This window comes from Ursus maritimus, unplaced genomic scaffold (assembly GCF_017311325.1).
Source record: "Ursus maritimus isolate PB19 unplaced genomic scaffold, ASM1731132v1 scaffold_11, whole genome shotgun sequence".
NCBI classification, from domain to species: domain Eukaryota; kingdom Metazoa; phylum Chordata; class Mammalia; order Carnivora; family Ursidae; genus Ursus; species Ursus maritimus.
The window spans coordinates 43113327-43140967 of NW_024423453.1; the positions used below are offsets into that span (position 1 = coordinate 43113327).

The window sequence follows — 27641 nt, forward strand, 5'->3', positions numbered from 1 at the left end:
CCATACCAGCCCCCTTGGTGTACCTTTTGTGTGCCATGCACACTTCTACCTTGTACCTTTGTCTTCATTTTTCCATTTGTGTGGAATGCTCTTCCTAATTAGTTGCATGGATAGGCTTTTAATTCTTTCCTCTAATATTATCCTCTCACTGAGGTCAGCAGTAGTTATCCTATTTAAATTATACTCTGTCTTCTGTCAGTTCCTTCCATGTGTCCTATCCCTGTCTCCCCTTCCCCCACACTACTACCTTTTAACATATCTTACTTCCTTATAACTTTTATTGTCATTTGTTTTCTGCCACTGGCGAACAAGCTATGCCAGGGAGGAATTTTGGTCTTTTATTTACTGATGTATCCCAGACATAAGGAGTAGTACCCACATACAGTTGGTGCTCAACAGACATTTGTTGAACAAGTGAATGAATCTGAGTTTGCAATTCCTGTCTGCAGTTTGTGCTTTACTTATAAATTTATTAGACAATAATACTTTATTAGAAGTTAGTTTTATTTACTGATGTATCTTAATTACATAGTAAATACATATATAGTGTTTATATGCAAAATACTGTTTTAAGCCCTTTATGTTTAATCCTGATAACAACCCTGTGAGGTAGAAATTATTATTATCAATTTTTGGGGGACAAGTAAACTGAAGCCCAAAGTCAGAGCTAGTAAGGGGGAGAACCAGGATTTGCATTTAAGCAATTATTTAGGTACTTGAATTTGCTCTTAATTATGCTTAATTATGCTGCTCTTCTTTATTTTAAATTAGCCTTAAATGTGTGTGTTGCAGATCATTTTTCCCTGTTTATAATTTTCAGACTTGATTTTGTTTTTTTTTGTCTTCCAAATAATAGTTAATATTTATGTAGTAAAAATAATATAGTAATATTTTCCTTTGAGGCTTTTTTGTTTATTTTTTAGAAGGGCCTTCTTGATCTTAAGATTAAACCATAAAAGTACTCATTTTTTCCCTTTAGTTTTGATTTGTAGTCAAAGCTTAAGATGATCAGATACATATTTTATATCACCTTGATAGCATCATGGAGATTTTGTTTGAAGGGCGTAAAACTAAAACCTGGAACAACAGTTAGGAACCTAGTACTAATTCCAGTAAGAAGTAATTGAGAACAGGCTGGGGGGATGGACAAGGAGGAGATTGATTTCAAGATGTATTCAGAGGTAAAATATGCAGATCTTTGTGACGGATTAGCTGTGAATCAAAAGAATACTGCATTAGCTCACGAGTTTCTGGTTGTGAAAGTGTGGAGGAGAAAGGAGTATATTTGTTGTGGTATATTTATTAGTTGAATGGATGAATTGATGGAGTTGTAAAACAGGAAGGAACATAAACAGGTTTGGAAGATACAGTGATACTCAGTTTTGGATATGTTGAATTTAGGATGCCTATTGAATATCTAATTTTCTTTCCTTTTTTTTTTTTTTTTTTTAAGAGAGAACCCTAGTAGGGGTGGGGGAGGGGCAGAGGGAGAGAGAGAAGCCCAAGCAGACTCCTTGATGAGCATGGAACCTTATGTGGGGCTCTGTCTCAGGACCCTGAGATCATGACCTGAGCCAAAATCGAGACCCTTAACCGACTGAGCCACCCAGGTGCCCCAAATATCTCATTTTCAATACATTCATTAGGCAGTTTGATAAATAAATCTTATCTTCATAAAGAAAACTGGGCTACTAAATCTAAGAAAATGAAGTAGATGGCAAGTAGAAACTATATGGGTCTAGAAGCTACTTTCCTGCCTTGTTTTCTTCAGAATTACTCCACTGAATACAATATAATAGTTTGCAAAGCGCTTTAAAGACTGTGAAAATACTGTATGTGTGTGATGTATGTGATAAGAATGTGTTTATAGCTATATTCATCACTCAGAAAACTAAGAGGGACTGTAAAGGTCACCTGACTTAGGTTTATTAATTTATAAGTTCTGAATATTCCACTTGCATAAAAGTCAATTTGGATACTTTTTTTTTTTTTTTTTTTGAGGGACTTTTAAGGTAAAGTTGTGGCAAAAGGGCATTTTCTTGACAGGAGGGGATTTTTGAGATCAGGCAGACCTGGGATTGAATTTTGTCTGTGCTACTTTCTGGCTCTGTGATCTTGGATAATTTGTCTTTCTTAGACTCAGTTTTTCATCTGTGGAAATAATAGTTTTCTTTTAGCAAGGTTGAGACTCCCTTTTAGTAGTTGTAGAGACTAGAGATAATGTGTAGGAGTTTTCTGGCATTTACAGTAGGCTACTAAATAAACTGAACCTCTTCTGATAGTTATTTTTAGCCTCTTTCCATCCAGTGTCATACTTTTGTTGTGAAATCAGTTACCGTAAAGATAAATATCTGGATTCTAAGCTATAGGTGTTTGTAGATATTTAATGATTGTAAAGGTTCCAATATATGCATAAAAATTAGTATTTGTGTTTACATCTGAAAAATGATTCCTAGAGGTTTTTAACAACACTTAATATAAAAGCTATGAGATAGGCAGTGTATTATCTGCATATCTTTAAAGATGAGGAAATTAGGATACAGAAGGGCTAAGTAACTTACTCAAAATTATAGCTAGTGCGTGAAAAAGGATTAGAATCTAGGCGGTCTGGCTTCAGAGCTCATAGCAGAGCCTGTGCTATGCTAAGTATGAGTGGGTAAAACTGTAGTGACAGTTTCACTTATTCTAAAGGAGTGATTCTTTGGTGATGTCTTCTCCATTCCCACCGTCTCTCCACTGTAGCTAATGCTCTTCACTAGGTTTGTGTCTGCCACATCACAAACCCACACCCCAATCTTTGAGAAAATACAAGATGGTTCTGAAAAAAGCAAAAACAAAAGCAGTGTGGGTACATGAAAAATTAAGATGTGCTGCCCTCTAGTATTTATCAAAACTAACCTTTAATTAAGCCTCAGGTAATTCTAACAAGACTTTTACATCATTGCCCCATTTAATCCTAACAGCAGCTTTGCGATAACTTGTATTGGTCTTCTCATTTTATAGTGAGTAAAGAGACAATAAGCCGACCAAGTTTGCACAGCTGGAAAGTGGCAGAGCTAAGTCAAATTGAGGTGCTCTGGCTGAAAATTTCATACTTTTTAAAATGCTGTGCTACAATGACTTGGTTTCCATTTATTATTAGGAAAGTTCTGTTGAAAGTCAAAATGGCTTGCTCAGTGCATTTCCCAGACTGTGGATTTTAAATTTTTTTAAAGAGAATTTTTTTTTTAAGATTTTATTTATTTGTCAGAGAGAGAGAGAGTACAAGCAGGGGGAGCAGCAGGCAGAGGGAGAAGCAGGCTCCCTGCTGAGCAAGGAGCCCGATGTAGGACTCCATCCCAGGACTCTGGGATCATGACCTGAGCTGAAGGCAGACGCTTAACCAACTGAGCTACCCAAGTGTCCTGGATTTTAATTTTTTTTAAAAAATTTTATTTATTTATTTCACAGAGAGAGCATAAGCAGGGAGAGCAGCAGGCAAAGGGAGAGGGAGAACCAGACTTCCTGCTGAGCAGGGAGCTTGACGCAAGGCTCGATCCCAGGACCCTGGGATCATGACCTGAGCTGAAGGCAAATGCTTAACCGACTGAGCCACCCAGGCACCACTGTGGATTTTAATTTTTGTATTTGTTCATGATAACGCCAAATGAGAAAGACATAAAATTAAGAAACAGAATAAATCATAGTATTAATCTTTAGGATCAATGTGATTTTTCTGCCAACCTAAGGATATGGTAATAAAGTTCATTTAAAAAAATTAAAAACACATTTTTGTATACAGTGGTCAGCATAGATCTCAGGTTCTCCCTAGCTCCTGCTTAGTCATTGATGTAATTTTCCTTTTTTTTTTTTTTTAAAGATTTATTTATTTGAGAGAGAGAGTGGGAGAACATGAGCCAGAGGGGCAGGGGAAGAGGGAGAGAGAATCTCAAGCTGACTTTGCACTGAGCATGGAGCTGGACACAGGGCTCAAACTCACAACCCTGAGATCACGATGGGAGCTGAAACTAAGAGTCAGATGCTTAAGCAACTGTGCCACTGATGAGCCCGTGATGTAATTTTCTTAAGTTGCTACGAGTTGGAAATCACGGTAGTTCCTGTTTCTGCTCAGCGGAAGTGGTTTTGATCCCTGCTTTCTCCAGTAGCTTCTAGGAACAGGGGCTGGTTGGAAGTTCTTTTTTTTTTTTTAAAGATTTTATTTATTTATTCGACAGAGATAGAGACAGCCAGCGAGAGAGGGAACACAAGCAGGGGGAGTGGGAGAGGAAGAAGCAGGCTCATAGCGGAGGAGCCTGATGTGGGGCTCAATCCCATAACGCCGGGATCACGCCCTGAGCCGAAGGCAGACGCTCAACCGCTGTGCCACCAGGCGCCCCCTGGTTGGAAGTTCTATTCACTTACTCCAAGCATCTGTTCCATTTCTGATAAAGGGTGGAGCTCTTAAAGATTGCTGGCAACATGAGCCATATTGGCATTAGGCTACATTTATCTGAAAAGTGTAAGGCATAGTAAAATCCAGTTGACCTATCTGATAAAATGATTTAAACCTTGTGCTCTGTAGATCAGCAGTGATCATATATTCATTGATGGCAGTATATTTATTTTGTTACATCTGCTTTTTTCTTCGCTAACTCCTTTTCACTTCTTTGTGTTTTCTTTTTTTTTTTTAATTTTTTGTTTTTTTTACTTTTGCCTCCCTTTCTTGTAGCTTAGGCTTTCTAAAGGTACTGCTTAATTGAACTTCATTAAATGAAGTTTCCAGTGTCCATTGTGGAGCAGAACTTTGTGGGCAGGACTGCAGTGGTCACCAAATGTAGTGGCCACAACTGTTTTTGGTTTCTTGAAACCCAAAGAAATCCTTCATAGATCTCTGGGGCTTTGTGTCATAAAAACTTTTTTGAATTTTGTTTTAGGAACTGCAACCATGAATGAAGAAAACATAGATGGAACAAATGGATGCAGTAAAGTCAGAACTGGTACTCAGAATGAAGCAGCATTACTTGCTTTGATGGAAAAGACTGGTTACAACATGGTTCAAGAAAATGGACAAAGGAAATTTGGTGGTCCTCCTCCAGGTGTGGATTTATTTATGTTCAAAAATATTGAATTTTTAATGTACATTAGGTATATATATCTACAAGTATCCCAAACAATAGTTCTTTTTTTTATTATGTTATGATAGTCACCATACAGTACATCCTTAGTTTTTGATGTTGTGTTCCATGATGCATTGTTTCCGTATAATACCCAGTGCTCCATGCAATATGTGCCCTCCTTAATACCCATCACCGGACTATCCCAATCCCCCACCCGCCTCCCCTCTGAAGCCTCCAAACAATAGTTCTTTCCTTAAAACTACTTTAAGACCTTAGCAATCGTTTTTACTGTTGTGAGGGAAAAGGGGTAGATTATATATGTTATTTATGCATGTTTGACCCTTACCTTTTTTTCTACTCTGCTCTTGGTTTAAGAAATAGTTGAGAAGGAAGTTGGGTTGTTTTTTTATTTTTTTTTCGTGGGTTTTTTTTCCCCCAATTTTTTAATTAAATTTTAGTTAACGTATAGTGTAATTTTGGTTTCAGGAGTAGAATTTAGTGATTCATCACTTATATATAATACCCAATGTTCAACGCAGCAAGTGCTGTCCTTAATACCTATCACCTCTTTAGCCCCCCCTTACCCTCCCCTGTCCTATTCCCCCCCTCCCCCAGCAACCCTCAGTTTATTCTCTGTAGTTAATAGTCTCTTATGGTTTGTTTCCCTCTCTTTTTATTCCCTTCCCCTATGTTCATCTGTTTTGTTTCTTAAATTCCACATATAAGTGAAATCATATGGTATTTGTCTTTTTCTGACAGACTTATTTTGCTTAGCATAATACATTCTATCTCCATCCATGTTGTTACAAATGGCAAGATTTCATTCTTTTATTCCATCGTATATATACACCACATCTTCTTTATTCATTCATCAGTTGATGGATGTTTGGGCTTTTTCCATAATTTGGCTATTGTTGATAATGCTGCTATAAACATTGGGGTGTATGTGATGTGCCCCTTCAAATCAGTATTTTTGTATCCTTTGAGTAAATACCTAGTAGTGCGATTGCTGGGTCGTACGGTAGTCCTATTTTTAACTTTTTGAGAAACCTCCTAACTATTTCCCAGAGTGGCTGTACCAGTTTGCATTCCCACCAACAGTATAAGAGGGTTCCCCTTTCTTGGCAACTTCACCAACATTTGTTGTTTCTTGTGTTGTTAGTTTCAACCATTCTGACAGGTGTGAAGTGGCATTTCATTGTAGTTTTGATTTGTATTTTCCTGATGATTAGTGATGTTGAGCAGCTATTCATGTCTGTTAGCCACCTGGATGTCTGCTTTGGAAAAATGTCTATTCATGTCTTCTGCCCATTTCTTTTTTTTTTAAAGATTTTATTTATTTATTTGACAGAGAGAGACAGCCAGTGAAAGAGGGAACACAAGCAGGGGGAGTGTGCAAGGAAGAAGCAGGCTCCCAGCGGAGGAGCCTGATGTGGGGCTTGATCCCAGAACGCTGGGATCACGCCCTGAGCCAAAGGCAGATGCTTAACGACTGTGCCACCCAGGTGCCCCTTCTGCCCATTTCTTAACTAGATTATGTGTTTATTTTGGGTGTTGAGTTTAGTTAAGTTTTTTATAGATTTTGGATATTAACCCTTTATTAGATATATCATTTAAAAATCTTCTCTCATCCTGTAGTCTGACTTCAGTTTTGTTGATTGTTTCCTTCACTGTGCAGAAGCTTTTTATCTTGATGAAGTCCCAATAGTTCATTTTTGCTTTTGTTTTCCTTGCCTCTGGAGATGTGTCTAGGAAGAAGTTACTATGACTGGGGTGCTTGAGTTGCTCAGTTGGTTAGACATCTGACTCTTGATTTCAGCTCAGGTCATGATCTCAGAGTCATGAGATCTAGCCCCACATTGGGCTCCATGCTCAGTGCGGAGTCTGCTTGAGATTCTTTCTTCCTCTCACTCTAAACAAATAAATAAAATCTTAAAAAAAAGAAGTTGCTATGGTTGAGGTCAAAGAGATTGCTACCTGTGTTCACTTCTAGGATTTTGATGTTTTCCTGTCTCATACTTAGGTCTTTCATACATTTTAAATTTATTTTTGTGTGTGGTATAAGAAAGTGGTCCAGTTTCATTCTTCTGAATGTTGTTGTCCAGTTTTTCCAACACCATTTATTGAAGAGACTGTCTTTTTTTGCATTGGATGTTCTTTCCTGCTTTGTCAAAGATTAGTTGACCATATAGTTGTGGGTCTGTTTCTGGGTTTTCTGCTCTGTTCCATTGATCTATGTGTTCATTGTTGTGCCAGTACCATACTGTCTTGATGATTACAGCTTTGTAATATCGCTCAAAGTCCAGAATTGTGATACCTCCAGATTTGTTTTTCTTTTTCAAGATTGCTTTGGCTATTTGGGGTCTTTTGTGGTTCCATACAAATTTGAGGATTGTTTGTTCATTGAAAAATGCTGGTGGATGGGGTGCCTTAGTCACTCAGTTGGTTAAGTGTCTGCCTTCGGCTCTGGTCGTGATCCCAGAGTCCCAGGATCGAGCCCCATGTCAGTCTCCCTGCTCAGTGGGGAGTCTCCTTCTCCCTCTGACCCTTCCCCCTCTCATGCTTGCTCTCTTCCTCTCTCAAATAAATAAATAAAATCTTTTTTTAAAAAAAGAAAAATGTTGGTGGTATTTTGATAGGGATTGCATTAAAAGTGTAGACTGCTTCAGGTAGTATAGACATTTTAACATTATCTATTCTTCCAATCCATGAGCATAGAATGTTTCTCCATTTCTTTCTGTCCTCCTCATTTTCTTTCATGAGCATTCTATAGATTTCAGAGTATAGATCTTTTACCTCTTTGGTTATGTTTATTCCTAGTTATCTTACAGTTTTTGGTACAGTTGTCAATGGGATCAATTCCTTGATTTCTCTTTTTGCTTCTTCCTTATCGGTGTATAGAAGAAATGCAACAGATTTCTGTACATTGATTTTGTACTTGTGAATTTGTTGAATTTGTGTATCCGTTCTAGCAAGTTTTGGTGAAGTCTTTCAGGTTTTCTAGTTGGGTTTATAAAGAAGTCAGGGTTGAGTCACTGTGGAAAAGAGTACTTTAGCTATTAAAGGAGAGGTCGTTTTTTGGAGGATTTTGGAAGAGCAGTGAGTAGAGGAGTGGTATTTATATTAGAAGGCAAACCAGATGGAAACAGCTATATAAATATGATGTTTTGCCTTTCTACTAGTAGCCAGTGTAATTTATTTGCTCAGAATCCTCCAGTTAGCTTTCTATTAGACTTAAAATAAAATCTTGGCCTCTAGCCACATGGATGGTGGCACTGACTACCACTTTAATACTACCTCAAGTATGCATTAGCTGTATAGGCCTGTGTGCTATATGTGTACTAACATATAAAACTCTTGCTCTTTCTTAATGATATATTTTGAAGATTTATTCCCTCATTTTTTTCATGTCTCTGCTTAAACCTCATATGCTCAGAGGTTTAACTGACTACTGAGAATATCAACTCTTCTGTGGCTTTTTCTTCATAGCACTTATCATTGTCTCTTTTCTCTATTGAATATAAGCCTTATGAGGAAAGGGTCTTCTCTTTTGTTCACTGTTGTGTCCTCAGCATCTAGAATAGTGCACAGCACATAGAACGCACAGTAAATTTGTGGAATGAATGAATCGTTGAATAGTGCATATAAATATCTTACTAGAATTTGTTTATTTTTGTCTTTCAGGTTGGGAAGGTCCACCTCCTCCTAGAGGCTGTGAGGTTTTTGTAGGAAAAATACCTCGTGACATGTATGAAGATGAGTTAGTTCCTGTATTTGAAAGAGCTGGAAAGATATATGAATTTCGACTTATGATGGAATTTAGTGGTGAAAATCGAGGGTATGCTTTTGTGATGTACACTACAAAAGAAGAGGCCCAATTAGCCATCAGAATTCTTAATAATTATGAGATTCGACCAGGGAAGTTTATTGGTGTGTGTGTAAGCTTGGATAACTGCAGATTATTTATTGGAGCTATTCCTAAGGAAAAGAAGAAAGAAGAAATTTTGGATGAAATGAAGAAAGTTACAGAAGGAGTTGTAGATGTTATTGTTTATCCAAGTGCAACTGATAAGACCAAAAATCGTGGTTTTGCATTTGTTGAATATGAATCTCACAGAGCTGCTGCTATGGCTAGGAGAAAACTAATTCCAGGTAAACTTAACCTTTTAGAGTTTATTTTTTCATATTAACCTTATTTTAAATATGTAAAAATGATAGCACCTCATAGATCAATATTTTGAAAATATGTAATGCCCTTAGGTATAGAGATTTTTTGAGTAAGGAAGTAAAATAAAGGGTTCTAAAAAGATAAGTTGTTCCTATAAAATGAGTCATTATCTGTAATATACTAATTTTTACTGAATATATATGCTTTTATTGTGTTAATTGTTGTTTGATAAAAATCCAAAAGACAGTAGATAATTCTTCTAATTTTTTTTTTTTTTTTTTTAAGATCTAACCCATTCCAGAGAGAGAGAGAGAGACAGACAGCATGAGCAGGGGGAGAGGGAGGGAGAGTGGCAGAGGGAGAAGGAGAAGCAAGCTCCCAACCAAGTAGGGAGCCCAATGCAGGGCTCCATCCCAGGACCCTGAGGTCATGACCTGAGCCAAAGGCAGATGCTTAACAAACTGAGCCTCCCAGCCTCCCTGATAAACGTCTATTTTTGAAATGTATTTGTTCTGTTGACTCTTGAAATGAATTCCACCATAAGTTCTGGCTGGGTTTGCCCTAGTAAAAACTCTCACGGACATTTTCATGTGAGAAACTAATGTTTTAACCAAATATACTATACTGGTAGGTATTTGAGTTCCTGCTTTTATGGAGAAAGTTTTATTAATAGTTTTTGACTTTTAGTTGATTTAATTGTCTTCAGGTTAATTTATTTTTTTACAGGTACATTCCAACTATGGGGCCATACCATTCAGGTAGATTGGGCTGACCCAGAGAAAGAGGTTGACGAGGAAACCATGCAGAGAGTTAAAGTTCTCTATGTAAGAAATTTAATGATCTCAACTACAGAGGAAACTATTAAAGCAGAATTCAACAAATTCAAACCTGGTGCAGTTGAACGAGTAAAGAAACTTAGAGATTATGCTTTTGTTCACTTTTTCAACCGAGAAGATGCAGTGGCTGCGATGTCTGTTATGAATGGAAAATGCATTGATGGAGCAAGTATTGAGGTAACACTGGCAAAACCAGTAAATAAAGAAAACACTTGGAGGCAGCATCTTAATGGTCAGATTAGCCCTAATTCTGATAACCTGATTGTATTTGCTAACAAAGAAGAGAGCCACCCAAAAACTCTAGGCAAACCACCAACTCTTCCAGCTCGTCTCAATGGTCAGCATAGCCCAAGCCCCCCTGAAATTGAAAGATGCACTTATCCATTTTTTCCTGGAACAAAGCTTACTCCAATTAGTATGTATTCTTTAAAATCTAATCATTTCAATTCTGCAGTAATGCATTTGGATTATTACTGCAACAAAAATAATTGGGCACCACCAGAATATTATTTATATTCAACAACAAGTCAAGATGGGAAAGTACTCTTGGTGTATAAAATTGTTATTCCTGCTATTGCAAATGGATCGCAGAGTTACTTTATGCCAGACAAACTCTGTACTACGTTAGAAGATGCGAAGGAACTGGCAGCCCAGTTTACATTACTTCATTTGGGTAAGTTTAAAAATACTTCAAATAATTATTGTAGAATATGAAACTGGGAAACACTATTATTATAAATTATTTTGAATTCGTGGTATTTAACATAAATTTTACCTCAATTTTATGAATTCATGGTATATTTTTTGAGACTTTTCTCCTTTATAATCTTTCTATATTTAGCTTTTTAAACATTACTTAGGGTAAAATTTGGTTTTGATTTACAGAGTTCATGATCTTATTTCATGAATTTATTGTTTTTGTAATCACTAATCCTTATTTGATAATTTCTATATAAGTTATAGGATGTTACTTAAACCAATTCGTAAGAGTGTCCCCACATCTTTGGTGAAGTCTACACAGGAATCATTTTGGGGGGCAGCAGTAGGGAGTTGTTAAAATCAGAAGTACTTCAGATGGGTTATGTGTAGACACAGCCTTCTGCTCACCAATCTGGAAATTTGTCATTACTCATGAAAGACAAAAAGCATCACTAAGAGATGTTTAAGACCATTATCTTCTTTAATTTCAAGGTTTTAAAAAAGTAAGTTTCCCTAATGCCTTTGAGAGATAGTTAAAAAGGCTTTGGTAACAAAATATTTTGCATTGTGAAGGAAGAGATGCAATATTACTCTGGTATTTTCTTCTGTTTTTCATTGTTATGTTAGCCTCCCCCCAGCCATCACTTTTTCTGTTTTTTGACACAGCTCTAGATTGCAGTTGGTGATTATTTTGTGCCCCAAATAATATTTATTAGAAGAATAGTGGTTTCTTGAAAATAGCAATAAAAGGGAAGAGTCCCCAAGAAGGATTATAATTGTTTGTTGATTATATAATTGTCAAACTCTTAGCTTAAAATTGATTTGTTATATGGTTGGAGAACCACACTACTGAAGCTTATGTCTATTTAAAATTGATACTCTCAAATTTGTTAAAGAGAAGGCAGTCTAAGAGGAAAAGCATTGTCAAGGGGAGAGGGAATTTTATACATTGTATAGATGTATTTTACACAGTGCTTATCCATCATAACCACTCCCACGGTATGCATATTTTTAGGAGATTCTGATTATCAGAATTTTAGGGCTGAAGGTAGGGTTTCTTTCAAAGAAACTTTTTGGTAGTGTCCTCAATTATTAGTTGGAAACATTTGGGAATTTTACAGTTGTTCAAATTAATAAATTCTTAAGTATGATTTTCATTAATGCACAAAATAGAAGCCTTCCATTTTTTCTTTTAATAAAGACAATTTAAGTTAAAGGTAAAATTATGTGGGCAGCAAATAATTCAAATTAGGGTTCTTAGAAAAAATGGATCAAATTATTTTTTTGGAGTGGAATATAGGTAATTAGTTGCTGAGCAAGATTTTCTCAGGATACTTGTATCTGATCTAACGTGGTAATGCTGAAACATATTTCTGTCCCTACTCATGTTCCTTACAAATTTAACTTAGCTTAAATTTTCAGTATTCTTAAAATATAGTCTTAGTATATGTCAGATTTTCTATTTAGACATGATTTGCCCATCTGGTTATCCCATAAAGAAGATCAAATGTTATATGAAACTGGGAGTTTTTCATCAGCTTTTAATTCCATTATTAAGATGGTTTTTACTTGAGTCCTAGGACCATAGTTAATTTGTATTGACCTTATAGTTCCCAAAGAGAACCCCTGTTCATGTATACTGGTCCCAACTTGATTTTGTTTTTAGGGATGTAATTAGCTTCAATATATGAAATACTTAGAAGGCACAGTTTGCTTTACTCATCTGTTTCAGATTTTATCAATCTTACATAAAAGCTACTTATAATTAAAAAATGGACAATTTGTGTTTCATATATTTTCTCAGTTTCTAATTACCATCAGAGAGAAGACCCAAGATGCAAATATAAGCCAGAAATTTTAATTTTAATTTTAAACACTAGGGCTTGTTTGGATGTACTACACAAGGCTTGTGGCCTTATCTATAGGAAGTAACATAAAAATCCTTATTGCAGTTGACCAGAAATGTGAGTGAAGGTTGAGTAGAGGCAGCTGAGGATAAGGAGGGATAGAATTTAGGAAAGTGTAAGAATCAGAAATCAGGGGTCTAGAAATCTTTGATTAGAAAACAAATGCCTGACCTTTGGAGGTTATTAAAGTAGGGCAGGAAGTATAGACAGCCGGGAGGTTACCTGTTGCTATATGGGAGATTAAGATATATATAGATTGAATATTGTTGTTGGCAGTATTCTGGTTCGCTTTCTACTTCTGTTAGTGTTGGAGTCTCTGGGCTTTAAACAGTTGATGCCTTTTTAGGTGCAGATCTAAAGGTTGCAAAGTTTTATTGGGTGGTTAAGGGTTAAGATCAGTTGGTGGTAGTGGTGTGTTCTTAGAGGGGAAAGGGTGGTGTGTTCTTCCTATGCAGCTAAATATTTACATGTTTCAAGCACTGGATTTTTCTGAGATCTTGAGAGGTTGTTATTGGTTCCTGGAGTCTCAAATAGAGTTCATTAAGTATTAAATCATTTTTGGCTCTGTTTTCTTAAAGAATTTCTTAAAGAATTTCTCTAGATAGTGAATTTCCTATTTTAGGAGGTTTTCTTTGGGAGTAGTAATTTTTTTTCTTTTTTTTAGTTTGTTTTGATACCCTTCTGTTAACCCTTTCAGTTTGATGCTATTTTAAGCATTATTATCCAGTCTTACCTTGATGATCTTTGACTATTATATGTGATATAGTCATTTACCTTTTTATTTCAGAGTCCTTTAAGAATGTACTTTTAATATCCACATTGTTTTGGTATTACCATGCCCATTTTTCAAGTTTGAAAAATAAAAGAGAAAAAGTTAGACTTTAGTTAAATGATTATCATTGGTGTTACGAGGAAAATCGTTTTCTTGAAGGGATAATAGGTACCTAAACGAGTACTAGAGATCAGAGAATTTACTTCTAGTGACAATTTAATGCTCTTAGCAGAACCCCAAAAGTTCTTGGTGGGTAGTACTTTACAATCAATTTTTTAAAAAATTTGGGTTTTTTGGTCCCATTTAAAGTGTACTCTCTTTTAAGCAAAATACCCCTAATAGAAGAAGCTAAAAGCTGGGATTAATTCCAAAATTGAACCCTCTTTTTTTTTTTTTTTTTTTTACTTCAAAATTGGAGACTATCTTCATCTTTATAGTGTCAGAGAATGATCTCTCTAATCTCATTTTAAACTGATTTCCCAACCAGTGGGATAAGAAATTGTCACCTCTTTATATTTAGGAACCTATAGTATGTGGGATACTCAGTAGGTTTAATACATAGAATACATACCTGTGGGCTAAGAGATAGATAGGTTCTGTGCCAAGTGTTTGATGTATGGCGATATCATGGGTCATTCAGTGTCATATCTTTTTATATAAGCATTTTCTATTTCATAATTTTGTATCTGTTTAATAATGGATCAGACTACCATTGTGAATAATCTTGCTTTTCCTAAAACTTTGCCTCTGTTTTGAATATGGGCCTTCCAGTTTTCCACTGCTTTCCCCTGGAGGATTCTTCACCACATAGGAGTGGGATAAGCAAAATTAAGGAAATAAAGGAAGGTCCTGGAGAGTTATAGTTTTGAAGAAAGTAATCCTGGAGAATACTTACTAGAAGGAGGGAGGTAGCCTCAAGTGTATATTGGCAATTCACCTTGTTATACAATTTATTAATAACTAATTGAAGGCAAGGCATTTCTTTTCTTATTTATAATAAGAATACTTGTGTAATACTGACACAAGTGGCAGTGTTTTACTTGTATGAACCACACAAAGCTTTCAAACAGGAGTAAAGAATCTCTGTCACAGACCAACTTGTGCCATTGGTTTAATTTCATCTGACTTGTAGACTGTTGTTTTGGTTATGACTGATAAAATTTATTAAAGAACAAATTTTCTTGAGTGCCTCTCATGTGCTAAGTGTACTTTTGTAGCAGTCAGGAGCTAAATATAAATAAAACATTGTTTTTGGTCTTAAGGAGTCATGATCTACTGCAGAAGGCAGAGACAAACTCTGCAGAAGTTTTGAAAGTAGGTAGGAAGGGCACACCTCCCACTTGATTAGAGTTGTAAATCTTGAGGAGAGTTTATGGGCAGAGGGGCACAATGTGAGAGAATACCTGCTAGAAAAATAGCATGGTGGGGGGTTAATGGCAAACAGTTGTGTATAGTGTTTGCTTTGGTGATGTCAGTCAGATTTTAAGGATTAGAATTTGAGAAGATGTGGACTTTAGTTAATTGAAATTTCATCAGTCTTACTTTTTAAAACTTTGCAAGTTTTTTTGTTTTTGTTTTTGTTTTTTTAGTACAACTATGTTGGCTTTAGTAGCTTTTCTTCTGAGCAAGTAATTTTTTTCTGGATGAATCCACCCTAATTTGTATGGACTATTTTATATATCATTTTATGGTCAGCTTTTTAATATCTCCTTCCTTTCTATTTTCAGTATTCATTTTGTGGCTGACTTGCATATTGCTTCTCATATTTGACTTTATAATGACATGCTCATTATAATTTTTAATATTTTCTGGTCATAGAGTGGTAAAATATTTACATATATATTCCAAGCATGATAGCCATTATCTTTGCTATCCCTTTAATATCATTAAACTTAGGTTTTGATTTTTGCTAGCACTTGTAATTTGGTTGAAAGTTATAAAATAGAAGATACAATGGGATAAAAGTAAAACTTCTAAGAAGTTTTCATCTGAAAAATAATTGGTGCTTTTTTCCTTATGAGCTATCATTATTTCCAGATTGATGGGCAGAAATGCAAAAATAAAATTTCTATTAAAAAAATTTGCTGACAAATTGCTTTGAAACAGACAAACTATCTGTTTTTTTTTTAATTTAGGAAATAATTTTGGGAGACAAGCTAAATATTTATAATGGTTGTATCATATTATAACGAAATTTATTATAAATAATTAAAAGAAAAATAATGCTTTTAGAAAGTTATTTTTCCAGTTTTAATTACAGACCTAACTTTGATGATACTATTTCAAATTGATATTTTAAAGAAAAATAATTTGCTGAATTTGCTTTAAAATTTAAATAAGAAGTATGAATAGCATTAACATTTGTACATTAATTTGTTTTCATATGACCAAATGGTGAGATGAAAATTCCATTAACTCAACTATGTGTCTTTGACCCGCTAGGGGCCCAGTGCTCATGAAAATGAATTTTTGTTCCTCTTGAAGCACATACTATTTTTTCCTACAATATCATCATCGGGTTTATTCATAATTCTTATTGTATTAACACTTTTGTATTAATGAACCATAATTATCATGGAGTTAGTAATGTGAAGAATCAGCTTATTTAATAACACAGAGTATTGAGTAAAAATATAAGAACCTGTAGCCTCAACCACCAACAAACCGTGACCTTGGATGGCAAATGAATCATTCCCTCTGTGCATCTCAAAGCCTTCGTCTCTAAAATATCAGGGTTTTTACCTGGTGAGCTTTAAGGATTCCTTTATTCCCCCCAATTTATGGTTTTGTTTAAAATACAGTCAAAAATCTTATGAAGAACCAAAAATAATACTTGAATTAATTCTTTTTACATATACCAAAATATATATTTGAATTCAAATAGTTTAAAACCAAGAGCTGTTTTTGTAAGAATTAACTATCAGTTTAATATCCCTTCCTTTATATAACTGAAAGCTTTTATCTACTTCACAACAGAACAACTGGAAAAAAAAAATGAAAGAGTCTCCTATTTTACTTGCATGATGACAAGTAATTGCTTTTTGGTTATTTCCTTCCCTGAATTTTTTCAGTTAAATATAATCAAAACTAAGATTTTATAAAACAACCTAATTACTTAAAAGTTTGGACATTTGTTTTCTTTTGTAACAGAGAATCTAAGAAAATAATGATGTGTATTAAAACATATCATGTGACCAGTATTTGTTCTGTAGTTATGTTATTAACTGGCTAATGTATTCTGTGATTTTATTTGCTTTATATATTTATTTAATCATGTTTGATCCTTTTTTCTTGTATCTTTGATTAATACATTCCTAAAATACTTATTCTAATACACATTTTAACAGTAGCTACTGCTTTATTTTTAAATTTAATATCTGATTTTGTCATTTAATATTTAAAAAAATAATGGTTTGGGGCGCCTGGGTGGCACAGCGGTTAAGCGTCTGCCTTCGGCTCAGGGCATGATCCCGGCGTTCTGGGATCGAGCCCCACGTCAGGCTCCTCCGCTATGAGCCTGCTTCTTCCTCTCCCACTCCCCCTGCTTGTGTTCCCTCTCTCGCTGGCTGTCTCTATCTCTGTCGAATAAATAAATAAAATCTTTAAAAAAAATAAAAAATAAAAAAAAAAATAAAAAAATAATGGTTTGTAAATTTTCCCCTCTTCTTTCAAATGCCACAATAAATTTTGCATGTATATTCCATTCTTAGATTTCAGCAGCAGTTTATAATTTTGCCACATGATGTCCCCTAAAGATATTTTTTAGCATGGCTTTGAAAGGAATTTCAGTATTATATTGATATTTCTCTCCTTTATGGCTTACTTTTTTGGGGGGGGCGGGTAGAATCAGCAAAATCTGTGTGAAAAGCTTCATTAGTCTTCTGCCTGTCATGCCCTAATTTCTGTTTTCTGTTTAAAATTTAGTAGACAATAAGTGTTTAGGCTATAGCAATATAATTTGGTGAGTGGACTAGTAGTGAAGGGAGACAAAATGTTTTCAAAAACATTGGTTTTACTGTTTTATTTTTATTGTTTTAAAAATGGTTTTACTATGATGATTTTATTCAAGTAATCATCTGTGCTTTTAACTACTTTAAAATTATTCAGTGTCAGTTGCTTCCAAGCCTTTTGGTTAGATTAAATAACTTTTATTAGTTAATTTCAGATATATCATCTACTCTACAGCAATTGATCCTCTGTTCTAGAGTAATACATCCTCTATGTAAGACATGGTAGTGCACTACCTCCAAGAATGGTGCTTTTACTTCTGGGGGTTCAAAACAAAAGAAAGCAAGATAAAACTTTATTCCCCCAATCTAATTAGAAATTTTTAATCACCAGAGTATTAATAAGTACTCAGATTTCCTTGCTTCTTAAATCTGTAGTATTTGCCTAAAGATATGCTAGTTACATGTGAGCCATTATTTATCTCATAGTAAGTGACATTTGAACTATAAAAATGACCTGTATGTAGGTTAAAATATATAGGAATGCAATCATTAGAAAACAATCAGTTGTAATTATATTGCCTGATAATTTGGTGAGTGCACTCTGAAATGTCTCTTTTGTTTTGTGTTTAAACAGCATAGCTTGATTTTTATACACAGATTAACTCCAGGGATTTGCATTTGAATAAATAAATTATTTAAAAAAACTAGGATGTGCAATTGCAGCTTCCTTATACAGTAAATATCTATGTTGACCTTCAGTTTTTCTCTTGTACATTTTGATTTTCTTTCATTATATTTTCTAGAAAGAATATTATTACTAGAACTACTTTACTTTTTTAACTTTTTTTTTTTAATCCTGTTTTGTGGGTAGATTTTTGTAAGACTGCAGTGCAAGCCCATTAACTTAATATTTTTTCTTGTTACCTTTGTTTCAGCAATACACGTTCCAGTCTGCTTGTTTACTGGCCAGATTATGACATAAACAAATCAGTTTGCAGCTTATGTGCCATATATGTGTGTGGCTTTTTTTTTTCTTCCATTGCTGTGTTAATTTTTGGTTCAAGAATGACCATATCAGTAGTTATGAATTTATGAAAATTATAGATTATTTTGGGCACAGAATTTATAAGATTCCAAGTGAGCCATTATGAATCTTTGGAAAAAAGGCTTAAAGTTATATTCTGCACTATGAAGTTAATAATTTTTACCAAGAGTAAAAAAATAATTTAAGCAGGGACATGTTTATTAATTTAAATGATTCTTACCTGTGTGTATTATGTCTCCATGTTTCCTTGAGATCTCACAAATCAAGTTTCCTTGAATGATTAAGAATCCCTTAGGGATTCCTTGGTATGAAATTTAGCTTTATCAAGTACAGAAATAGAGGTGGTACTAGAGCATTGGAAAGCTATTCCTTTTCTCTTAAGAAGGAGATACTAAGCAAAAATAGGATTACTTGCTCCGTGAAAGCACTCTCCTAGCTTTTGAGGGGGATTTACAAATATGACGAAATAGTCATAATTGTTTTTCCTTTTTCATTTCTTAAATTTTTTTCCTATGATTTACTTAATAGTAGAATTAAGATTTTTTTTTTTTTAAGATTTTATTTGTCAGAGAGAGAGAGAGCATACAAGCAAGGGGAGCAGCAGGCAGAGGGAGAAGCAGGCTCCCGGCTGAGCAGGGAGCCTGATGTGGAACTCCATCCCAGGACCCTGGGATCATGACCCGAGCCAAAGGCAGACACCAACCAACTGAGCCACCCAGGCATCCCTAGACTTAAGATTTTTTAACTTTTTGTATTGCGGTGCATCTAGGATATCTGTGATTTTTCTGTTCTTTTTGCAGTCATCTACTTTTATTTATGTACCAGTATTTTTTAAAAACTTCACTTCTCTTGGTTTTTAAAAACTTTTGTACTTTATTTTTACTTATTTATTTGTATTTATTGTAGTTCATGTGCAAACAAGGAGTTGTGACATTAGTGAATGTGACTTGGGGAGGGAGATGGACAAGCTTTTTCATCAATCCTCTAAGGCTTCAGAAAGTAGATTGGTGATGTCAGGCACTCTTTCATTTGAATTGGTAACTAAGGGAATGATTCCATTGCTTTAATGAATTTTTAGGTAATTTTTATTTTCATTTCCTTTAATCTGATATGCTATATTAAGAGTTTTTTCTATGACAAGAAAAATTCCATCGTCAGCTCCCAAATATTTATATTTAGATATGAGGAATGAATAAACCAAAACTTAATAATCCAAGTATAATTGGCTTATTTATTTAATTATATTTATTTATCCCAGGATGCTGTTTACACGTATGGTTTGTCAGTTTAGGGAATTTACATACATTCTAAAGCCCTGTTATAAAACCCAACTTAGGAAAAGTTGGAAACTTCTCCTCAGCTCAGTTTCCTATTGGGGAGGATGGCATTATCTCATATTGCTGGAGTGCACTGACTTAAGTAGAATATTCATCTTCCCTCTATCTTTTCTCTTTTTTTTTGCTTATAATGGATGGGCTATTCACTTTAATCCTTACTTCACTCTTTGAAAGATGTGAAATGGATTATTAAAAATGTATAAAATACAAAAGGATTCAAATTTTAAAGATTTATTTATTTTAGAGAGGGAGAGAGTACACAGGAACTGGGGAGGGGCAGAGGGAGAGGAGAGAATCTCAAGCTGACTCACCACTGAGCGGGGAGCCTGACTTGGGGCTTGATCCCAGGACCCTGAGATCCTGAGATCCTGAGATCCTGACCTGAGCTGAATTCAAGAGTCAGACGCTAAACCAGCTGAGCCACACAGGCACCCCAGGATTCACATTTTAAATTGAAAGAATTGAAGCAATGAGAAATTGTGAGTAGAAAAATAAAGTCAAGCAAAACTAAACAATGTACTGTTTAGGGATATGTGAATATGTGGCAAAACCATAGAGAAAAACAAGGGAATGATTAACACTTAAAAATTAGGATCATGATTATTTTAAGGGTTGGAGGGAGAAATTGGAAAGGATGCAAGAGAGACTTCATAGTTATTGATAATTTTCTGTTTCTAAGCCTGGGGGTGAGAACATGTTTTTATTTTGTAAGTAATGTAACTGTACATTTATATTTTTTATATTCTTCTGTTTGTATAACATACTTTTACAATTAAGTAAATAAGTTGGCAAAGAATGAAAGCCAACCAGCCAAGAGTTAAAAACTTGAATTATTTTATAAAAATTAGAATGCGTCATTGTACCCTAGAGATTCTCAAATTCATATAATTCAGGGTAATCTAGGAAAGTTGTGTTGTTTCCAAACCAAATATTTTTATCCTGCTCAGACTGTATGTGACATGTTTTGTTTTCTTTTGGGCACTAAGGCTTAATTAATCCTTGACAACTAGGGAGGACTTGGAAACTCTAATGCAAAGTAGGACAGTGAGCAACTGAAGAATTTGGGGCTTTTTAGTCTATAAATACTAGTATTTATAGGGGAAATATGATGGCTGTCTTCAAGTGTTTGAAGAGCTGGCACATGGGGAAAAGACTTTAATATGAAGTCCAGGGGTTAGAATTAAGTCTAATAGAGGAAAGTTTTGGGGGGTGCAGATTATGATTTAATACAACCCAGAACCATGTAACTGTTTAAAATATTAAAAGTTCTGTTTCTGTATCTGTTTATAGTGTTAAACAAATGTATGGGGAAAGGAAAGACTATTTCCTTTATTTACTAGATGATTTTAACTCTGAATTATCTTCTTTAACATCACTTAGAGTTTATTAGCCTTGCTGTTTTGAAGCCCTCTGAAAAATGTGCTTTTTGAAACTTTAATGTAAGAAAGTTTGGTTTTGGCATTCTTATTCTCCTATGAATAACCCTTTTGTTTATTATTATTTACTCCTTCAGGCTTTCTTTTCTCCTTTTTGGTTTATTAACTGGCAGCTGATTGTTAATCCTTGTTAATATGTGTGTTCATTCAATAAATACTTAACTGAACGCTGTACTTTGTCTATAAAGTCCTGAGGATCTGTAGTGAATCAGACCCAGTTGCTGTGCCTTCATAGGGTTTATCTTCTATGAGGAAGATACTCAGTGATAGTTCTGATAAAACACTCTGAAGAGGCACAGGGTGTATGAGAATACGTAACTGGATGACCTGACCTAATCTGAGATGAGAGGATCAGGAAATAGTACATTGCATTTAGAAAGAATTTCAGCAAAATGAAATCCAGTACTTTAAATTTGGTATAGCATATAGGCTTCATAGACTAAAAGAGCATGGCATTTGGAGCCAGATTTCCTGAGTTCATATCCCGGCTTCATTACTTATTTGGAAAAGTTATTTTAACCTCTTTGTTCTTTAGTTTCCTCATTTGTAAAATGGGAATGTTAACGGTATTTATGTCGTAGGGTAATTGTATATATTAAATGAGTTAAAATGTTAAAAGGCCCACAGTAGTGCCTTTTGTGTATTAAAATGTGCCATATAAGTATTGAAAAATAACATTTATTCAGAAAACAAATCCAAGAAAACCGTTTCTAATCATTTATATAATATTATTAGTAATAAAAATAGTTAAGATTCTTTGAACGCTTATATAGGTACTATGCTAAATGCCTTTATATAGTACATTATTCTGATACTTCCTTGGGGTTAATATTACTTTAATGTCTACATTTTCTTTTGGTAACAAATGAAGAAACTGAGCCTTTAGGAAATTAAATAGTTTGCTAACTGGGATCCCCCAGTTAGCTAAGAGGCTGTATGCTCTTAGCTGCTGTTCTTTGCAATGTCACATGATTCAAGGGAAAAACCGACCTTAGTCTAATGTTAAACATTTGATAACAGACTGTGAACTTGTAGGATATTATTGGCCAGTTATTCTTCTAAAAATTAAAATAGAAGGAGATTGGTCTTTGTTCCATGCTTTATATCCTTTGCAGAGACAGTTTTATCTTTACCAGTCCTACAAGCCCGTATATCAGATCTAGGACATCTGTCTCAAACCTAAATGAATCATTCCAAATTACAGAGATCTTGGAAACATACTTTGTTTACAAGGTAACTTCGGGATTTTTTTTTTTTTAAGATTTTATTTATTTATTCTACAGAGATAGAGACAGCCAGCGAGAGAGGGAACACAAGCAGGGGGAGTGGGAGAGGAAGAAGCAGGCTCATAGCGGAGGAGCCTGATGTGGGGCTCGATCCCATAACGCCAGGATCACGCCCTGAGCCGAAGGCAGATGCTTAACCGCTGTGCCACCCAGGCGCCCCTAACTTCGGGATTTTTAAGTTTAAGATGAACATTGACAACCAGGAGTGTATGTGTCAAGGTGGCAGATGATGTTTTTTTCCCTCTATCAGATGCTAGACAGAATTTCAAATAGGCAGTTTGTTTATATCTATTTTATGGTCCCTTGTTGTTTGGTACTCTCATTTGCTCTCTGATTATGCTCAAAACATCTCATGTACATAATTCAACCATATAATTTTTCACTCCCAATTATATCTGCGTTTTTTCATTGTTATTTCCTTGTTTAAGAACCAACAGTGGCTTACTATTGTGGTATGATCAGGTCCTCTGTCCACGCTGTCTTGTTCAGAATGCTTTCCTGATTTTCCCCATCTTACCTAACCAGAGACAAATACCTCTTCTTTTGATCATCTGAATTCATGCTCATTAGCACTTCCAGGCTTTTCCTAGTGTTATTCACTCTGCTGGGAATATTCTACTTGCTTTCATTTACTTAACCTCTTATATTAAGCTTTTCCTAGACATAGTAACTGCTGAGGATGACTTGTTCTTTATAATATTACTCAACAATTTAGTAATTTTTATATTACTGTTTATTTACTATTATAAAATTTTTGATCCCTCAGGATTGTAAAGTCAAAGGACTTTGCATGTTTTTTTTAATTGTTACTATTTACTGCATTGGTATAGTTTAGTACTGTCTCCTTTAATACTTAGCATGTAGTGCTTTTCAAATAATTGAAAATTATCTACAATGCTCTAAGATTAAAAGATAAAGATTCTTTTGAAAGATAAAGACTGTGCTTTAGCAGAAAATGAAAAAAGGTTGGGGAAAAAAAATCTGAGATATGGAGTTGGTAGGTACAGATACAGAATAATTACATTATGAATGGTGGTTAACAGGATGATATATACTTAGATTTCCATCAAGTATATAGTTTTTAAAATGCTGATAAATGAGTATTTCAAAACAGTGAAATCCTTGAAATACAGACTCGTGTCATGGATTATTTTATATTAAAGATGTCTATATTATATATAATATATATAAGTGAAATTTGGATAGTGGAAGAATAGGAGATTTTGTTTGTAGGACTATAAAATATAATGGATCATATTGGGTACAATTTTATAATTTTATTGACCATTATGATAGCTTCTTAAGTTCATTACATAAGCTGTAGTTATATTTAGTGCCATCTATAACATTTGTTAAACTTCACAAATGGAGAATTATTGGCAATAGCTTATTTATTGTATGTTATTTCTAAACTTATACTAGCTTGCATTTCTTCTTCATTCTTCTAAACAGGTATAGACTAAGAAGATGGAATTCTTTCACTTTAGTTTTCTAAAGGCAGGAAAAACCCTGATATTCAGGTTGCTAATATAGAAGTTTCATTTGGAATATACTGGAGTCCTGTGCATTCAGTTATTTTCTGTTTGAAAAGAAGAAAGAGCAGTATGCAATACCTGAAAGTCTGAAACACAGTTCTTCATTTTTCGTACCAGTTATTTAAAAATTTATATGGAATTCTTCCTCAAACTGAAAACCAGTGAAATCTTCAAAGATACACAGTGTGCTTGCACAGTTAGTTTTAAGTGATTTTAAAAACTTTTCATCACATGTTTATAGAACAATTCATATCTACAGTGTTAGGTCTTAGTGGATATAATGAAAACAAATACCCTAATTAGTAGGAATTTTACCTAGTTTATCTTTTTTTGGCTTCTATTCCTACATAACAGAAGACTAAAAGTAACGTATCTAATGATTGCAGTTTTATGGAAAACAAGATTCTGTTTCTGATCTTTGAAGTTTATCCTATTCTTATTCTTGACTTTTTGACATGCCTTTTCTTTTCCCTAGCTTTTCCCTTGTGTCTGGATTACTGAATAATCCCTTACCGAGTAATCATTATGTTGTATACCTGAAACTAAAAAAAGAAATTTCTTTTGAAATAATTTCTTAGAAATAAATTTATTAACAGTCAATACTTGTTATAACCAAAAATTAATTGTAAAACTCCAGGTGGGCACCTGAGTGGCTCAGTTGGTTAAGCTACTGCCTTTGGCTCAGGTCATGATCCTGGAGTCCCAGGATCCAGTCCAGCATGGGGCTCCCTGCTCAGCAGGGAATCTGCTTCTCCCTCTGACCCTCCCCCCTCTCATGCTCTCTCTCTTTCAAATAAATAAATAAAATCTTAAAAACAAAAAACAAAAAAAAACCCTCCAGGTGGTAGTATGTGAAGGCCTTATGGAGGGATGACTGGTTCCATATTTAATAGTAATTTCAATTAGCATCTTTACTGAAAATCACCATTATAGTTTTTATTTTATTTTATTTTATTTTAAAGATTTTATTTTATTTATTTATTTGACAGAGAGAGAGACAGCCAGCGAGAGAGGGAACACAAGCAGGGGGAGTGGGAGAGGAAGAAGCAGGCTCCCAGGGAAGCAGCCTGATGTGGGGCTGGATCCCAGAACACTGAAATCACTCCCTGAGCCGAAGGCAGACGCTTAATGGCTGAGCCACCCAGGCGCCCCCACAATTATAGTTTTTAAATTACTCTGAATCATTTTATCTTTATAATTGTATTATGAATGGTTTTATTTTTTAATCATAATTATAAATGATCAGTTTCTCATTTATGTATATCACTACGGTAGCTATTGTAATTCCCTGTTATTTTTTAACTTGGTAAGTTATTACATTACATACAGACAGAAGTCCACAAATCATAACTGTAAGCTTTGTGAATGACTACAGAGGGATCACATCTGTTTAACTATCAGGTGAAGACATAAAATATCAACACCCCAAAAATCTCCTTTGTCTGTACCCCAAAGTACATATTAAACCTTCTCTCTTCCCAAAGGAAACCATCCTTCTGACGTCTTTGTTTTTGAGATTTATACAGAATTTTATATACTTTCATCTGGCTTCTTTTAACATTATGTTTATGAATAAAGATTGGTCCATGTTGCATGTGGCAGTATGGTTCATTCACTCTCACTGATGGTAATACTCCATCAGAATGTTAGAATTTATTTGCTGTTTCTATTGTTGATAGAAATTTGAGGTGCTTTTGTTTTTTGCTGTTTGAATAATGATGCTGTGAAGATTCTTGCATGCATTCCTGTTGAATACATGGGAGGAGAAGTGGGTCATATTTTTAAAACTTTAGTAAATAATGCAAAAATTTCAGGAATTATATAAATTTACACTTCATGACCAGCGTATGGGTTTCAGTTGTTCCAAATTCTTGCCAACACTTGGGTATTATTAACCTTTGAAAAATTTGAACATTCTGGATAGTATATATAGCTATCTCATTGAGATTATAACTTTTATATCACTGTTTACTAATGATACCGAATATCTTTTAATAGGATTATAGGGCATTAAGATATCCTCTTGATGAAATGTCTGTCTTGTTTTAAGTTTCTTGCTTTTTTATTGTAGTGGGTTGCTTGCTTTTTTCTTTATTACTTAAGATACAAGCCCCTTGTTGGATATATTTTCTACAAATACCTTCTTTTACTGTGTGACTTACCTTTCTACTGTATTCATGGTACACTTTGAAAAATAGAGAAGTTTTTGATTTTAGTATAGTTCAATTTATCAGTCTTTTAGAGTTAGTCCTGTTTGTGTCCTGCTAAGAAATCTTTGCTTACTGCAAAGTCAAGAAATATTCTCCTATATTATATTTTAGAAATTTTTTTATCTTTTAAATTTAGTGAGGGTGTGAAGTACATGTTCAAGTTTTATTTTACCCTCAGTATGTATCATCATTTACATAGCACAACTTATTGAAAAGACTGTCCTTTTCCCATGATTCTGAAGTGCCACCTTTAGCGTAAATCAAGTAGGTATGTATATGTACACACATGCACACCTATATGCACAAACATGCCTTATTCTGGATTTTTATTCCATTGATCTAATTTAATTTACTACATTGTCTTAATTACATGACTTTGAAAAGTCTTTGGTAGAGAACATCTGTACATGTTTTTTCTTAATTATCTTGGCTCTTCTCAGCTGTTATATTTCATATGAATTTTACAATTAGATTATAAATTTATACCAAATTTATACCAAAAAGAAGTCCTACTGGGACTTTGATTAAAACTGAATTGTACCTGTAGATCAATTTGCAAAGAAATGACATTTTATAGTATTGGAACTTCTGATCCATGAACATTATATCTTTCTCCATTTATTTAGGCTTTTTAAAATTTTTCCAAACATTCAGTATTAGCCTACTGTGAAAATTTCCCCTACATCTTTTATTAGATTTATTTGTAGGTATTTAATGTTGTTCATTGTTATTGTAAAAAGTACCTTTTAATTTTGAGTCCTGATTGTTTCTGTTTATATAAATAAAATTTATTTTTTATGTATTGAATAAAACCATTTATTTGATTCTAATGGTTCGATCCTACATTATTTTAAATTTTCTACCTACACAGTCATATCAACTGCAAATGATGAGCTTTTTCCTTCCTCTCTATCCTTATACTTTTCTTTTTTCTCTTGCCTATTGCACTGGCTAGAACTGCTTGTCCAGCATTGAATACAAATGATGATAGAAGGCATCCTTTTAAACTTTCACTATTTCTCCATTAAGGTATAATGTTTGTTGTAGCTTATATTATAGAAGCCCTTTGTCACATTAAGGGCATTTCCTTCTATTCCTAGTTTGCTAAGAGTTTTTATCAAGAATGAGCTGGGTGATGAATTTTATCAAATGTTTTTTTGTATATACTTAGATAATTATATCATTTTTATCTTTTTTTTCTTTTAATGTGCGTTGCATTGGTGTTTCAGTGTGACATCAACCTTGTATTTCTGCAGTAGATGCAATTTGGTCATTATGCATTATCCTTTTTATGTATTGCTAAATTTGTTTTTTTGGTATTTTCTTTAGGATTTTTACACCTGTGTTCATTACTGAGATTGGCC

At 34.3% G+C, this 27641-nt stretch overlaps 1 protein-coding gene across 2 annotated transcripts in view; it reads left to right on the forward strand.

The window, feature by feature from the left end:
- The first annotated feature begins 4619 nt into the window (after positions 1-4619).
- Positions 4620-27641, forward strand: part of RBM46 (RNA binding motif protein 46) — a 35567-nt gene continuing 12545 nt past the window's right edge. For both annotated transcript variants that reach the window (XM_008685525.2, XM_008685526.2), the window contains exons 1-3: positions 4620-5075; positions 8781-9248; positions 9991-10773. In XM_008685525.2, the coding sequence (XP_008683747.1) occupies positions 4925-5075; positions 8781-9248; positions 9991-10773 (1402 nt within the window). In that variant the 5' untranslated portion in view covers positions 4620-4924. The remainder of the gene's footprint in view (positions 5076-8780; positions 9249-9990; positions 10774-27641) is intronic.